This window comes from Asterias rubens, chromosome 1 (genome assembly GCF_902459465.1).
Source record: "Asterias rubens chromosome 1, eAstRub1.3, whole genome shotgun sequence".
NCBI lineage: Eukaryota > Metazoa > Echinodermata > Asteroidea > Forcipulatida > Asteriidae > Asterias > Asterias rubens.
This window is the reverse complement of record NC_047062.1, coordinates 12,575,322-12,592,068: the sequence shown is the minus strand read 5'-3', so window position 1 is coordinate 12,592,068 and position 16,747 is coordinate 12,575,322. Positions and strand designations below refer to the sequence as shown.

Sequence of the window (16,747 nt, the reverse complement as noted above, 5' to 3'; positions counted from 1 at the left end):
CAGGTAAGAACAAAATTCAGTGGTTTTGGATTAAAAATAAAATAAGGGCGGATAAATTGGTGGCGACGTGTGGAAAATTAACCTGGACATGATGGATGGGGGCTCTCTGACTCTAGTCTACGAAAAAAAAGGCAATGTCAACCTTTAATAATGCAATGGGTACAGACCGACCCCAGTTACACTGTATCTATGTAACGTTCAAAACAAGTCTGGGATCCCAATTCTGTTTGCTCATCCATTAAATTTTGAATGAAATTATTTTGAAGAAAAAACTCTACGGAAGTTTTCCATTGCTATCCGATGGGGGCGCTATTTATTTCTGACCGAGTGACTCTACTAAACAAATAATAAGCCAACTACCGACAAACTAAAGTGAAAATATTCATGTATTCCACGTTGTGTTCACATATGATATTTAGATGAAAACATCACTTCTTTGTTGCAATGAATATTTACTAATAATCTTAGATAAATACCTTGCAGTTAACAAATCCACAGAAAGAAACAGTTCTATGTCGTCGTGTAAACATTCACTGTTGACTATATTTTTACGCAGCCAGCTTTCAGCTGTACGTGGAGCCTGACCTCTTTCAATACTTATGAAATTAATGATAATAATAAACCAAAATTATTTATTTGTTATTAAGAAAAACTTCATGGTAATTTCATAATTTAGTATTTTATAGTAAATACATTATATTAAAGCGGCAAATTGTAAGAAAATATAAATACATTATGTCCAGTAATAGTATAAGCGCAAACTGTTTATGTTGACATTCGACCTTTAGGATGACATGTGCGTGGATGAGCAAGTAAACAACACAAGTCATCTCAAAGGAAACTCATCACACCAAGATCGTCTGTGCTTTGTGTTTTATCGTAATTTGTTTGAGTTTCACCGGAAGGTTAATGCAGAATAGAACATGAAGGTGGTAGCCCTGATCAGGTGATGATTTATAAAATAAATAAAATAGCACTCACTGAGCCTCTGACTTCTTAGTGATTCTAATCTTAGTTCATGTAGTTATGCCGTCGGCAGGAGGGTTAGTTATCGCATGGTTATCGCAACTAAGTGATTCTGTAAATGTGATTACTGATAGAAATTTTGTATTCTGCTGTAGATAAAGATAAAAAAACAAACTCTATTTTAAATTAGATATAGTGAGTGTATATTATGGCTATGCATATAATATAGTTCATTCAGAATCTGATGAAGAATGAAGATTTATGATTTATCGATTAAAAGTCGCATCCCCTTAAGGTGATCCCCTAGCTGCCGCTTCCCAGGTTGTATCGTAATTTGGGTGTGATCCCTGGCTACACGGCAGTTAACGGTTGTATGGCTTCTGACTGGCACCCCCGAACAAAGATATTGACAAAACAGGGACGCCGCCAATATAGGGCTAGATAGCTCAGTTGGTAGCGCGCCGGCACGTTAATCCGGAGGTCGTTGGTTCGAATCCCACTCTAGTCAATTCTTTGTTCAACGCCAAAGATTATTTATTATCACATTTTTTTTCATTTAAAATTCAAATACAAGTTATTTCCATTTTTCCATACTATTACTACCATGAAAAATAATCATACACTCAGTAATTAGTAATATCATTCAAAATCAATCAATAATTATTGACATTATATCCGTTTTAGCGTTGACCATTTTGATGCATGATGATTAAAAAATAATGTTATTTTTCCTGGTGAAAAAATCTTCGATGACCCTTGTTACGATAATTTTAACACCTCCCCACTGTTGGGTTTTCGATTATTTCAACTATGAAGATCTGATGGTCATAAATAATGACAGCATTTTTATCAGGAAATAAAGAAACTGGAATCCTTAACTATTGATTCTACTAAAAATGTCTGTTTTTTTTTGCCAATTTGACAAAAATATTGAGATGTATATTTTAATTAGTTGTTTTGTTTGTTATACATTGAAGAAAGTAAGCTTTAATTTCTACCTCCATCCATTATTTAAGATATTTAAAACTCTGCCAATGGTATTAATATAAGGCAGCAATTGCGATGACCCTCGACAGTAGTTTGTTTGGAGCAGATTTCTCAACAGCTGGACCATAATCTATTATCTAGTAGTGATGAGAAAATAAAAATAAGCTGTTGCAAAAAACTTACCAACCAAAAGGACCGATGGTATAAATGCAAAAAATTGTTAATGGCCCGAAGTTTCAACCTTAGTTAGTAGCAGAGTCTTTCTCAATGGCTAAAACAAGACTGTGCTAGGGTCAAAACATCAGACCATTAACTTTTTTTATCCATCTAGCATGTCTATATTTAAAAAAAAAAATCTTCAAAGAAGCCTAAACGTACTTCTAGAAACTATAAGGCTCCCAGCCAGGGGAGCCTTATAGTTTCTAGAAGTAGCCTAAACTGTACACGGACATACATTTTATCTCTATTTTTCCCCCCAGTGGTGGTAAGGACAGTTGCTATAACATGATGCAGTGTGTCGCTGAGGGACATCAACTTGTGGCCCTGGCAAACTTGAGACCAAAACAAACCGGTAAGATATAGATTAAAGTTTTCTTGAAGCTCTTCAAAAAAAGGCTAAATAAAGGTCTCAATCTCAGAAAGTACTTCTTCACACAGCGAGAAGTTGATAACTGGAATAGCCTCCCAGGGGCTAACCAAAGTGGTAAATGCTAGGACAATTCCAATCAGTTCAAAAATAGTTTGACAGATACCTGTGTGAAAATGGATATGGGGTGTTGAAAAGCATTTCAAGTCTACAATAGTAAAAATCCCATCAAACCTGAAGTGAAGGTGTAATAAATGGATTAATTATCAGTGAAAGATGCGTGTACAATTTTGCTATTAATTAATTATAAACAAATATTTGTTATTCATCAGTGAATTTATATTTTTAAGGGTAAAGAATGATCAGAAAGTTCCCAAATACAAACTCTTTGCTATAAACCTAATTTTATTTTATTTATAATAAAATATAGATCTTGATATAATATCCTGGTGATCAAAAGTACATACTTTTGTAATAACGTTTCCACAAGGAAAGTTTGCGCTTAAATTGACAGGTTTGATATTGTGCCTTCCTTCAACAAACAGGTGGAAAATCTACCCCTGATGAACTGGATAGCTACATGTATCAAACGGTTGGCCATCACGCTATTGACCTGTATGCTGAAGCTATGGGTTTACCTCTGTATAGAGGCTGCATTGAAGGAACGTCCATGGAGCAGGGTCGAGATTATGAACCCACTGAGGGAGATGAAGTGGAAGATTTGTACACACTGTTACAGAAAATTAAGGTAAAACCCACTGATTGCCATTTGTTAATGGCACTGGACACTATTGGTAATTGTCAAAGACGAGTCTTCTCACTTGGTGTATTGCATAAAATAACAAACCTGTGAAAATTTGAGCGCAATTGGTCGTTGAAGTTGCAAGAGAATAATGTAAGAAAAAACGCTCTTGCTGCACAAGTTGTGTGCTTTCAGATTCTTGATTTCTAGACCTCAAAATCCAATTCTGACGTCTAAAAATCAAATTTAAACGTTTTAGTGAGAAATTACTTCTTTCTCAAAAACTGTGTTACTTCAGAGGGCACTGTTGCTCACAATGTTTTATACTACCAACCTCTCCCTATTACTTGTTACCAAGTAAGGTTTTATGCTAATAATTATTTTGAGTAATTACCAAATGTGTCCAGTGCCTTTAAGTCACAATAAAACTTATAATAATATTGGCGGGAAGATCATTCAAACAAACAGCTTGAATTTTCCCTATTTTGGTGAGTTTTTTTCTGATAGGTTGATCTATGCATTGAAAGTATACTGCACTCACATTGTGATAAATTTAATGCCTGTAAATTGACTGCTTCAAAAGTAAGTTATTCTCACAACTTTTTATTTTGTTTTTCTATCTTGCTTGACAGAATGACTTGGGAGTTGATGGCGTTTCTGTTGGGGCAATTCTGTCAAACTATCAAAGAGTTCGAGTGGAAAATGTGTGAGTACAGTGTGTAACTAGTCCAGGCCTGAGGCAACAAAGGCGATTGCCTCCATGCCCCCAGGTCATTGAAATGGTGCCCTTGAAATGCTCTAGTAGAAATTTAAAATGTCCTGATAGGGTGCCCTTTTCCAAAGAGAAAATGCTGTGGTGCCCTTGCCATTTCAAAAACAAAGCATACAGTCCTGCTCACCATAAAATGTACATAGGGGAGTAGATGTTGGAGGACAAATTACTTGTTGGAGGAGGAGAGAACAGTTGGATGCTAAAACGTTGTACTTCCATTATCCAGGGCAGAGGCAGGGAAAAACTTTTGAATTGAAGGAGTCAGGATGAAATGCCCTTCTTTTAATTCTGAAGAATCTGCCTGTTTTAAACTTATAAATAACCAGATTATTCTTTCCTAGATTTGGTGGCTTTATTTTGTACGTAGCATTTGTTTGATAACATTGTACACCTTTCTTTTTTTACTGTCTTTGAACATGCTGGTACCCATGGGAGACCAATGGTTGCCACTGAATGGGCCACCGAAATAAATAAATAAATAAATAAATAAATAAATAAATAAATAAATAAATAAATAAATAAATAAACCAATAATGTTAGCAGATTATCTTTGTGTATCCCAATGAATCACTTAAAGATGTACCAGACTTGGACTTACACCATTGGCCTTCCTATGGAGACGAAACCAAGAAGAGCTACTGAAGGAGATGATAACGGCTGGAGTGGAGGCTATCATCATCAAAGTTGCAGCTTTAGGTGATACATTAATACTTAAGATGATTTAAAACACCATGGCCGATTTCACAAAGCAATAAAGTTCATCACAAGAAAAAATGTCAGTATTTCCATAGCGATTTGCATTGTGACATCACACTTTACTTAGCAACTACGATTGATTTACAGTTACGATCAATCTTAGACCTTTGTGAAATCGGCCCCAGGTTCAGACAAGCACTCCAGAGTTGCACCAAACCAAATGGATTCGGAGCAACTGCAGACAAGACTCCAGGTCGACCCAAATGAATTTTTGTTTTAGGAGACAGGCAAACTTCTTTTAAATTGGTACGAGGAGAGAATATTACAAAGAAATAGACTGCTAAACATGTTTTATTCTAAGCGAATACTACAGTGAAATCATATGGCATTCCACCCAATATTAGTATTATGTAAAAAAAAATAGAGACGTCCGTGTTGCCACGTAATACATCTACTGTAGACTGAGGAATGACATTGGCTCAATTCCCTACCAAGGCGACTGTTCAATGTCATATTGTGTCCCGAGACAGAACTTGTTGTGTTTTTTCTTCAACAGGTTTAGAGGCAAGTCATCTTGGGAAGACTTTGCAAGAGATCCAGCCCCATATGATGCGTATGGTAAGTATGGAGGTCCAGAGGTGTTGTCAAGTTCTGGGGTCGATTTCACAAAGAGTTAGGACTAGTCCTAGGAGATATAAAAAATGTATGGCTAAGTTAGGTTAGGACGAGTAACTGATCCTAACTCGAGATAAGACTAGTCCTAACTCTTTGTGGAATCCACCCCCAGGATAGAAATTGAATTGGTGCAAATATTTCAAAGTAGTTTTGAGAGCACTCTACCAACTGAGTTATCAACCCCAATTGTTGGCACTCCCAATTTTCCGGATGACAGACGATAAAAACAGTGTTATGAATGTGAAAGTGTTTCTTTTAGAATGTTGTAAAATTGATTACAGGGCTATGATAAGGATCCATGTTCTTACCACAAGAAAAAGCAGTAATATACATATATTATTTCAGATAAAAGTACATTTTGATAGTGTGTTTATTTGATGTATGCCTTTGCTGATGAATGTTGAATAAACGGAGTAATATAACTCCACATCAAGAGAAAACAAAAAGTACATTTGTTGTTGAACATTCGTTGTATTCCCTCCTCCCTTATCAGCTGGTATTAAAGGGAAGGTACACTTTTGGGAATTGTCAAAGTCCAGTCTTCTCACTTGGTGTGTCCCATCATAAGCATAAAATAATAATCTTGTGAAAATTTGGGCTCGATCGGTCATCAAAGTTGCGAGAAAATGATGAAAGAAAAAACACCCTTGTTGGACGAATCTGTGTGCTTTCAGGTAGGAATAAAAGACTTCTGGCTAGAAGTCTTTTATTATTTTAGTGAGAAATTACCTCTTTCTCAAAAACTACATTACTTCAGAGGGAGTTGTTTCCCACAATGTTTTATACTATCAACAGCTCTCCAATGCTTGTTACCAAGTCGGTTTAAGTTAATATTTTTTTTGAGTAACTACCAAACGTGTACCTTCCCTTTAACACAAGAGCCTGTAGAGTGCAAACATGTTAATCCGGAGGTCACGCAAGTCCTGGTCTAGTCAAGTTTTCTTCAACCCAAAATTAAACAAGTTTATTTTCAATATTCTGTGCCCTGATTACCCATGTTTACTAAACAAGTTATTTACAGAACAGTAGTTCCACACTCGGTGGTACCTTTATGGATATTGTCTTGATGTTCAATGACAGCTGTTGTATAATGTGGAATGTCCTTGGTTCGATTCCCGATCGAGGCATCTGTTCTATTGCATATTTTTGTTTATGCTTTTCTCTTTTACAGAAAGATAAATACCAGTTGAATGTTTGTGGTGAGGGAGGAGAGTTTGAAACCTTCACGCTTGACTGTCCGCTATTTTCAAAGAAGATGAAAATGTGAGTTACTATTCTAGAAACGAGTTTGATGTTAATTAACTCTACAAATTAAATCATGAAATTAATTATGAATAAGGAGTCTTGAATTGATCAGAAAACTGACTTAACCTTTTCAAATAAATTTTCACATTGTGTACAAAAAGAATGAGAGAGGAACTTTCCCATACCAGCGTTGTACATTTGAAACTTTGATATGTGCTTGTTGTTGTCTAGATAAACCATTTAGAGGCCATTGTGAGTAAGAGGCTTCTACAACAGCCACAAAAGTTGGCAACCAAAAAGTTCAAACTTAAGGTCCTGTGCTGCAGTGAATTTACATTTTCCAATGTTGCCAATGTTAACATAGTTTATACATTTCTAAAACAAAACTAAGTTTCTGTTTTCCTTTTTTCCAAAAACATTTAAAATTGGTACAACAAAAATTTAGCAGAGAAACCTGGCAACAAAACAAATTAAAACATTATTAGCCATGTCCGGGCATATGGCATGGTGTAAAGTTATACAGAAATGATTGGTCTGCAAATGGTGAGGCAGATGCAACAGATTCTTCTCTTTAAAATACTGTACAGGTTGGTTATATTATATATATTTTTATTTCTCGGGCAGTCATAAAAAAAAGTACATAAAAAAAATTAAAAAAAAAGATTAGCAAAAACATCGAAAGAAAACTTCAAAAACAAAACAAAAAAAAGAGGAAGAGGGAAGTACCAGCTGGAGCCCAACGGATCACCTATAAGAAACAAATTTTCTTTCTACCTGGTTTTAAGAAGAACCAAACTTAAAGAATAACCATTTTCCCTTGTCTCTTGTATTTTAGCAAACATCAAGAGGCTGTTAATCACAGTGACGATGCATTCGCATCAGTTCACTATCTTAACCTTCTAAGCATGGACCTAGAAGACAAACAAGTGAGTAACAAAAATATACTCCATAAAATAAAAGACAGGAGATGTTGCTAATTCAAACAGGCGTATCATAGGCCCCTTGCATTAGTTTGCCTTCTTTCATATCAACTATTGGAAATGTGCATGCGTTTATGCGCTGCGCGGTTCTTTCAGCCAATGATAACTACTCAAGGACCTCAGTTAGGGGACTGTTATTTACTACAATTCAAAGATATTCTACAGGGCTCTTCCAAACTTGGAGTTTGGCCAAAGCACTTTAGTGGAAACAAGGTCATAGTGTTTTCAACTTGGTTTTTTGTATGGCCTCGCTGAGAAATCTTGAGCATTCTATATGGTCTTTGCTTGATGTTTTTGTGAAATTATATAAAATTCAATCTAAAATATTTGGTTTCAAAATTTACACACATGGATATGCAGATTTCGCATAGCGGCCCGATAGGCTAGATTGTGCATGGAGAGAACCCTGCTCTAATCAAGTGCAAGTAAATGTCAACAAAATTGCGAAAAAGCAATGAGGGAAACAGATTCCGTAATGTGTGCTTGTCTTGCAGATTGAAGGTGAAAGCTTCTCTGACAGATTGAGGCAAGTTCCAATGAAACGAGGAACGGATCTACATCAAGAAATGACACATTTAATGGTTAAGGAACCTGTAGACAATCCTGGAGACATCGACAAACATAAATACCAAGTGGAGGGTTTGGACACTGTTGGTAAGGGAGACCTTTTGATGTCAATGCTAAAATGGTGTTAAAATTCAACATGATTTGGGGTTGAACAAAAACAATTTGACAAGAGCGAGATTTAAACCAACGGCCCCTGGATTAATGTGCCGGCGCTCTACCAACTGCCAACTGAGCTATCTAAGCCCTATATTGTCGGGCTCCCTATTCTTTTAATGTGATTGTTTGGGGTTCCAGAATCAGAAGCCAGGTACCACACTTAGGTTTACGATGCATTGGGAAGTGGTAGCAACAACTCTGTTCTCATATTTTTGTTGTGAAATTTGTTGTATCTGCAACAGTTTTGCATTTTTCTTATATCGATAGAGTTGATGATTTACATTGTATGAACACAAAAGTCAAACATGTTTGTTTTAAATATTATTTGTGGCCAAAACGTTTGTATCCACAACAGTTTTGTTCTTTTCTGATATTGGTAGATATGAAAGATGTATGTACATGCAACAGTCAATTGTATTAATTGTTTGTTTAGAATATTCTTAAAAGAATTTTCATCATGTACTTGGCTTGGCAAAGACTGCTTACATATCATCTACGGTGGTTTTTGATTGATAGATGCAATATGTCGGTATGCAGTATGACACCATGTGGTGAAATCAGCTACACATAACATTGTCAACCCTCCTACTGTCTGATCATTTAATACCGTCCACAGTGGTTTTTGATTGATAGATGCAATATGTCGGTATGCAGTATGACACCATGTGGTGAAATCAGCTACACATAACAATGTCAACCCTCCTACTGTCTGATCATTTAATACCGTCCACAGTGGTTTTTGATTGATAGATGCAATATGTTGGTATGCAGTATGACACCATGTGGTGAAATCAGCTACACATAACATTGTCAACCCTCCTACTGTCTGATCATTTAATACCGTCCACAGTGGTTTTTGATTGATAGATGCAATATGTCGGTATGCAGTATGACACCATGTGGTCATGGTGGTAGATGCATCTACACAATACACGGTCAACCCTCCTACTTTCTGATCGTGCGGGTGGTTTTTGATTGATAGATAGGGTGTGCTATGTGCAGTTTGACACCATTTGGCAGATGCATCTACATGGAACACAGATGAGATAGATCTGTTCACATTTGCTTCTAAGTAAAAAAAAAAACCTTAGCAGTAGAATGCTCAGAATGGTTGATTTAATACTGGCAAAATGTTACAGAAATTAGGATTGTTAACATCACATTATTTATGGTTTAGTTTGTAAATTTTTTGTTTTGTCTTTCAGCAGGAGAAAGATCACCACCTATTTGTAAAACGTGCCATAATGGTTACATGTGGATATCTGGTATAGCAGCAACACATCATGATGACAGGACAATAGCTGAGAGTACAGAGCAAGCAATGGCAGACCTTAAAGGTATTATTAGTTGCACATTATTATCATTTACTCAATCCCCCCATAAAAGAGCATGCAATGGCAGACCTTAAAGGTACTGTTAGTTGCGTATTAAAATCATTACCCAAAGTGATTTGATTGGAGGAAAAACCACCAAATAGCAAGCAAAACCTCAATAAAAAACTTTTAGCAAAACTTCTAAACAAGACACACACAAATTACCATCACGGGGCTTGCTGGATGATTGAGCTGTTAAAATGTGTTTTTCCTCAAATGTGGACGATTTTAGGTTTGATTACCATATTGGGGAGCCTGTAGTTTTTTCATGTAGGAAAGTCCAAAGTGAATGCAGTTTTCCAGTTGTGCCACAGGGAAGTTCACTTTACTTTTACAATTCATGTGAAGTACCTGTAGGACCCATGTCTTACACGATGTGTACACTGTTGTTTGATAATTTATGACAAACTGTATATACATCGTGCTTTCAAAGTCCGGCAGGAAACAAAAGCACCAAGTGCTTCTTACTCATGACCCCTGCATTATAGAGCAGATGTAAGCAACAACAACAAAATAACTCAAATTAACAAAATCACAGAAATCACAACTCCAAGTGATCACAAGTTTTTCCCGCTCACTTTCAGATGTTCTTGCTAACCATGGATACAGTCTGTCAGATGCAGTAATAGTTCACCTTTATGTTCAAGATATGTCCAATTTCTCTAAGATCAACTCTGTCTGGTGTAAACACTTCAAGAATAACCCACCGGCGAGGTAATAATAACATAACAATATAAAATAAAATAGGAAATGTCTTATTGCTTACCAACCAAAATGACATACGATATAAGAAATGCCTGAATATTTTAAAGCTCTCACGTTTTGACTTGAGCAGACCTTTTTAAAAGCCTTTGAGAAAGAACCTGCTAGAGTTGAAACATGAGGCCATTAACCATTTTGTAGTGATTTTTCAGGTGGATGAATACTTTCACAAATAATGGTTTGTGGTGATGAAACTGGGGAGTTCTGAAAAGTGACTAAAGCTCATGAAGGGATAAGGTAATGTTGCAAAAAAAGTTGGACGGAAACCCCAGAAAGGCAGACCCAAGTTTCTAGATAGACTTCAAATACAATCCAACTGCAGTCAGATATGTGATTTGAGCAATGGTTCCATTGGTGAATGGCAAGGAAATCAGGAGTAGATCTTTTAAATTAGGTCTGAACTTGTTAAAACTGTCAGCTTATTTTGTTTTCGTATTCAAATCCAGGGTCTGTGTTCAAGTCAGTTTACCACCTCACACTGCGTTACAAATTGATTGCTTAGCTCATAAAAACACTGCTACACCTCATGATGATGGTGACATGATGGTAACCCCACCAGTCCGCAACACAATGTATGTACAGAGTATATCCCACTGGGCACCAGCTAACCTCGGGCCTTACAGCCAGGCTGTTCAGGTAGGTTTGAAAATGCACCAGCCTCATTACTGATGTGGCACTATGGGGCAGAATTGAATTTTTTTTATTAGGTGGTTCTTGGGTGTATACGATCAGCATCATGTCTGATAAGAATTAAAATGATTCTTATCAGAAATGATGCTGGTTCTTGAGAACTGCTACTGGTTCTTATAAGAACTGCCTGGTTCTTGTTAGAATTGCTATTTATTCTTATCAGAACTTACTGGGTCTTATAAGAACTTCTTGTTGTTACTGGTTCTTATCAGAACTGCTGTTGATTCTTATCAGAACTGTAAATAAGGGAATAAAAGGGAAGCGGCGAGTTCTTAAACGGCCGTTTAAAACCAGCAGGGTCGTTGCCATGTGATAAAGGCCCGCGCCGAAGGCCCAAGCCAAAGGCGAGGGCCTTTATCGCACGGGAACGACCCTGCAAGGTTTTAAATGGACGTTTAAGAAGAGTTACTACTCTTTAATCCCATTCATAAATGCCCTTTTGGTAAAAATCATTAAAAAAAATACAATTATAGACACTTTGACACTTGAAAATTCGAGGTTTGAAATATTTTTTTTCAAAAACTTGGTGAAGAATCTGTTTGATGCGCGTGGGTTCCGCGTGATAGTCTTGCCGCCGACACGCGGGAGCCAGCCGGTTATAAACAGCTCCAGCTGGTCATTATCAACCGTTTAAACAGCCCCACGTGACACGCTCTCCACCGATAGGAGTAGAGTAACTGTCTGGGGTATTTATGAATGGGATTTTTCAACTGCTACTGGTACTTTCAGAACTGCTACTGGCTTTTGGCTGGTAACCACTAACCATATTTTGGTATTAAAGCTAAATGTTTTCTGTTGCTTAGCTACGTGTTTTGCCTAAGCAGCTGTATAAAATTGGGCTGAGATGTGAACTGACACAATTTTACGATCCATTTTTCCAAACAGATTGGTGACCTCATATTCTCAGCAGGAACAATAGGCCTGTGTCCAAGCACCATGCAACCAATAGAGGGCGGTATCACACCACAGTGCGCACTCTCTTTACGCAGCTTAAAGAGGGTCCTTGCAGCTATGGATCCCAAAGTGACAACAAGAAACGTTGTTGGAGGTGTGTGTTTTGTAACGGATGCACACCACTTGACTGTTGCAAGGCAACACTGGGAGCGACTCGCCAATTGTGAGGTTTGTGGAAATAAATGTCAAACTGGGGTCAAACAACAATAATAATAAAATGGCTCTTATATAGCACCCTTAAACCCACAAGGGTCCCGAGGCGCCTATACAGAGGTTAACAATTTAAGCAAGTTAAGAAAAATACCAAACAATTTAAGATAAACAGATTATTAAGAAGAAAATTTTGACTAGTTTGAAGATGGATTCAAGCACTGTAAGTACTTCAGCTGTGTTATGTTAAAGGCAGTGGACACTATTGGTAATTACTCAAAATAATTATTAGCACAAAACCTCACTTGATAACGAGTAATGGGGAGAGATTGATAGTATAAAACATTGTGAGACACGGCTCCCTCTGAAGTGATGGAGTTTTCGAGAAAGAAGCAATTGTCCATGAATTTGATTTCAAGACCTCAGATTTAGAACTTGAGGTCTTGAAATCAACCATAAACGCACACAACTTCGTGTGACAAGGGTGTTTTTTCCTTTTATTATTATCTCGCAAGTTCGATGACCGATTGAGCTCAAATTTTCACATAATTGTTATTTTATGCAAATGTTGAGATACACCAACTGTGAAGGCTAGTTTTTGACAATTACCAACAGTGTCCACTGCCTTTAACTAATGTTATTTGTTTCATTGTTACCAAAGATTCTATTTATTTTCACATTTTATATTCTCAGGAGGAATTGTGTACAGACTCCCCACCCAGCATGATTTGTTATGTTGTAGTACCTCGCCTGCCAAAGGAAGTCCTAGTGGAGTGGCATGTAGTTGCTAGTATCAGCTCCGAACCATGGCATTGTAAGGATTCACTGTATGATAAGTTTGTTGTTATTCATTAATGTAACTGAAATGCTATTACAAAAAGCCCCATCACACCGAACTCGTTCTCACTACTTTCTGAAGAAAAAAACAGGCTTACACTGTATGTAAACGGAGATGACTTTTTATGGTCTAATTTCTGAGTGACCATGCCTTTCTGCAATTAGACGGAGTTGTAACAAACTTAAATTGAGATAGACATGCTATGGACACACTTTCTTTGACAGTATTTCAGATTGTTACTGGTAACTCAGTTGGCTGAGACAAACTTAACACAGACTGTAATATAATGGCTTGGTCTTTGTTTTATCAGATACTACGATGACAGTGAACGGCAAAGCATCGTCAAGTGAACTGCAGATGATGCTCAACACTCAAAACTCATCAGGACTCATCACTTGCAGTGAGTTTCCAAGTTTCAAGGACAAGTTTATAAATCACACACGGATTAAGATGCAATAACACAGAAAACTGCCCCAACCATGCCAACAAGAGCCTTATAAACACTCTCAACACATGCACCTCTCTGTGGACATTCCTTGCTCTGTGCACTTAAGAAAAAACATATTCTTCAACTGTGTGGATGTGGATAAGTCCACATAGTGTTTGTGGACGTCTTTTGCTCTCAGGTCCAGAGGTTTGTAACGCGTAAAACACAATCACTCTTTTCTTCAAGAGAGAATTAAAACATTATTTAGCGGGAGAACAATATAATTGCATTCAATTTGTAAAAGACAGCTTCTTGAGCAGATGTCTTAGTTTTCTGAGCACACAACATCGATGTAATGGACATACCTGTCACTTATGACACTCATGGTGCATGAGCATCAATACCGCTGTCAATTGGCCCAGTTATTTCATTCCGTAAACCCGTGTCGGCTCCCTGGGGAGTATGCAGACTCTGCTGCAGGCATGGAGGGAGTCAAGTTAAATTAATCACGAGAACTTTATCGTCTCTTAAAGGCACTCAATTATTCCTGGGTGAAGAAAAGTAATTATCATGTTACTGTCTTGCTCCTAGACACCCCGAATGTCACAACTGGGATTCCAATCCACAACTCTGATAACTCTACCACCAGAAGTCGATTCTGATGCACCAGACTGCTGAACCATGACGTGTTACAAAGTGTGGCTTTTCTATTACATGTAACGTCATATTATTTCTCTCCACAGAAACTACCCTACGCACCGACACAGATTGCAACGTCTTAGTTGATGATTTTCTTTGTGCAGTGGAAGTTTTTCTTACAGAATGGACTTATTCTTGGAACAGCGCCCTCAGTGTTAGACTGTTCTACCGACAAGAATTGTTGCAGCATGAACAGCTTCTAAGTGGTGAGAAACAAACCAGACTTTCATTCTGTTGTCAAACATTAAATTGCTGTTTGGGTAGTGAGCAGTCACTATCATGGGCAGTACGCTGTATCGATACCTCTCGTCACTAACCCCTGGAAAGGAAGCACTGAAACCAGCGCTGATTGGCTTAGCAACTCTTTTCAGTACTTGCAGGGTGCTTGGTATATAGGTGCTTTTCGGGAATAGTATGTGCGTGAAAAAATGTTTTTGGACGCAATACACTTTAAATGAATCATGTTGTTACATGATTACCCTAAACTGCATACTGTTTAGGTGTATCACAAGATCAACAAAGAGAGGGGACCAGTTGCTCAATAACCTGATGTGTCTTTTTGTCAGCCCCCTCTGCGTAGTCTCCAACATAAACTGCTCACAAAAAGTAAGGAAACTTTTTTCAATCCAGTATATTTGTTATTATTTATTACTCTCTTTGTATATAATGCAAAGCTGAACTGTTCCTCTTTAAAATGATACCACATTTGTAATGATTACATGTTGCTGAACTTGGCTACATGAATAACAATGAGGCAAAGTCACAAATCAAATGTGCCAAAATTACCGTTGTCTGTGAATGGTCAATAGGTAATGCTCAATAATCAAACCGATCAAGCTTTTCAGAACCATTAATGGTTTACACAAAGATTTGCACCAGTGAGCTCATCAGACACAATTAATCCTCATCTCTTGAAAAACACCTTGTTTGATGGGTATTTGCAAGACGATATTCTACAGCCGATCGCAGTCCCATACTTGCATACTCTTGGACCAAAATGCCATCTTTCAAGATGACAACGCTCGCCCCCATCGAGCCCGACTGGTGACTGAATACCTGAACAATGTTGGGGTGCACCGGATGGATTGGCCCGCTAACAGTCCAGACCTGAATCCCATGGAACATCTGTGGGACCAGCTTGGCCTCGCTGTCCGCCCCAGAACCACCAACACATCAACTGTGGCTGACCTAACCAGGTTCCCTAGAATGAAGAATGGAATGCCATCCCTCATCATCAGTGCATTACAAGACTTTTGTGCAGCATGAGAAGAAGGTGCCAGGCTGTCATCAGCGCCTTCGGATCATCCACTCGTTACTGAACTTCTTGTACCAATAAAGTGTATTAAGATCAGTAAAGTTGCTTGCTCTATACCAAACTTCTTGTCTCAATAAAGTGGATTAAGATCAGTAAGTTGTCTTGCTTGTTTGAATTACAGTGTCAATTTGATTGTTCAGACAGTAACACAAAATTGCTAATTTTGGCACATTTGGTTTGTGACTTTGTCTCATTCTCATTAACATGGTCAAGTCCAGCAACATGTAATCATTGCAATTGTGGTATCATTTTGAAGAGGAACAGTTCAGCTTTGTAATGATATATACCACATACAAAGATAAATGATAACAAATATACTGGATTTAAAAAAGTTCCTTACTTTTTGTGAGCAGTTTAGAATGGATCAACAACAGGACTAATATCAAATGTTTTTGGATGTTTTAAACTTGCACTTTCAAACTCACAAGGGGTCATGATCAAGCAAAGCATTCTAGGAAAGAAAAAAATGGGGCTGCTGTATTGTACACCACTGGGATTGAAGTTGGTTGAGTAGGGGGTCAAAATACAAAAACATAAAGTCAATAACCTTTTTTAGAGTGATGATGAAAACGGAGATCTTCAGCTTTGAAATTTAAGCCAACTGTCTCTAACCAAATAAGCGCTATTCTGTTAATGTTATCTTGATTTGTCTGTTTTCTGCCAACAGTGCTTGTTACTGGACTGGGTAAGTCATCGCCGGTCTGCCCAGCGGTATGTCTAGTACCTGTTCTTAGTTTGCCAGGATCATATGCTCTCACAGCCTTAATATTCCTTCAGCAGTGATGCATCTGACTGGATTATGCTTAACCATGGAATATGAAGTTTAACAGTGCCATCGCTCAACTACACCATCACTCAGTCTTCATGGCTCTGGTCAAACTTGTGGGAAAGTGAAATCCCAGGGCTTTAATTCATAGAGCCTTAAAGGCAGTGGACACTATTGGTAATTCCTCAAAATAATTATTAGCATAAAACCTTACTTGGTGACGAGTAATGTGGAGGGGTTGATGGTATAAAACATTGTGAGAAACAGCTCCCTCTGAAGTAACATAGTTTTTGAGAAAGAAGTAATTTTCTGCGAATTTGATTTCGAGACCTCAGATTTAGAGTTTGAGGTCTTGAAATCAACCATCTAAACACACAAAACTTCACGTGACAAAGGTGTTT

General features: G+C 37.6%; 1 protein-coding gene across 2 annotated transcripts; it reads left to right on the top strand.

Moving 5' to 3' along the window:
* The first annotated feature begins 343 nt into the window (after positions 1-343).
* LOC117293086 (diphthine--ammonia ligase-like) lies at positions 344-16,573 on the top strand. 2 transcript variants are annotated; one of them, XM_033775313.1, is made up of 18 exons: positions 344-372; positions 789-946; positions 2,433-2,524; positions 3,085-3,287; positions 3,914-3,987; positions 4,631-4,749; positions 5,306-5,367; positions 6,596-6,687; positions 7,505-7,595; positions 8,144-8,303; positions 9,581-9,709; positions 10,330-10,459; positions 10,954-11,143; positions 12,083-12,319; positions 12,995-13,115; positions 13,450-13,539; positions 14,310-14,471; positions 16,248-16,573. In XM_033775313.1, exons 2-18 carry the CDS (start codon positions 924-926, stop codon positions 16,361-16,363), a joined length of 2,091 nt encoding a protein of 696 aa, XP_033631204.1. In that variant the 5' UTR covers positions 344-372; positions 789-923; the 3' UTR covers positions 16,364-16,573. The 2 variants fall into 2 exon arrangements, with proteins under 2 accessions (XP_033631204.1, XP_033631196.1); XM_033775305.1 differs by having other exon boundaries at positions 9,578-9,709.
* The last annotated feature ends 174 nt before the right edge of the window (positions 16,574-16,747 follow it).

What these genes read in the sequence shown, in the direction of transcription:
- LOC117293086 (XM_033775305.1), top strand. Translation starts at nt 924, where the DNA reads ATGAAGGTGGTAGCCCTGATCAG. An exon ending in AGCAATGGCAGACCTTAAAG is followed by an intron (nt 9,710 to 10,329) that starts GTATTATTAGTT and finishes GCTCACTTTCAG; the next exon opens with ATGTTCTTGCTAACCATGGA. An exon ending in CAGCTCCGAACCATGGCATT is followed by an intron (nt 13,116 to 13,449) that starts GTAAGGATTCAC and finishes TTGTTTTATCAG; the next exon opens with ATACTACGATGACAGTGAAC.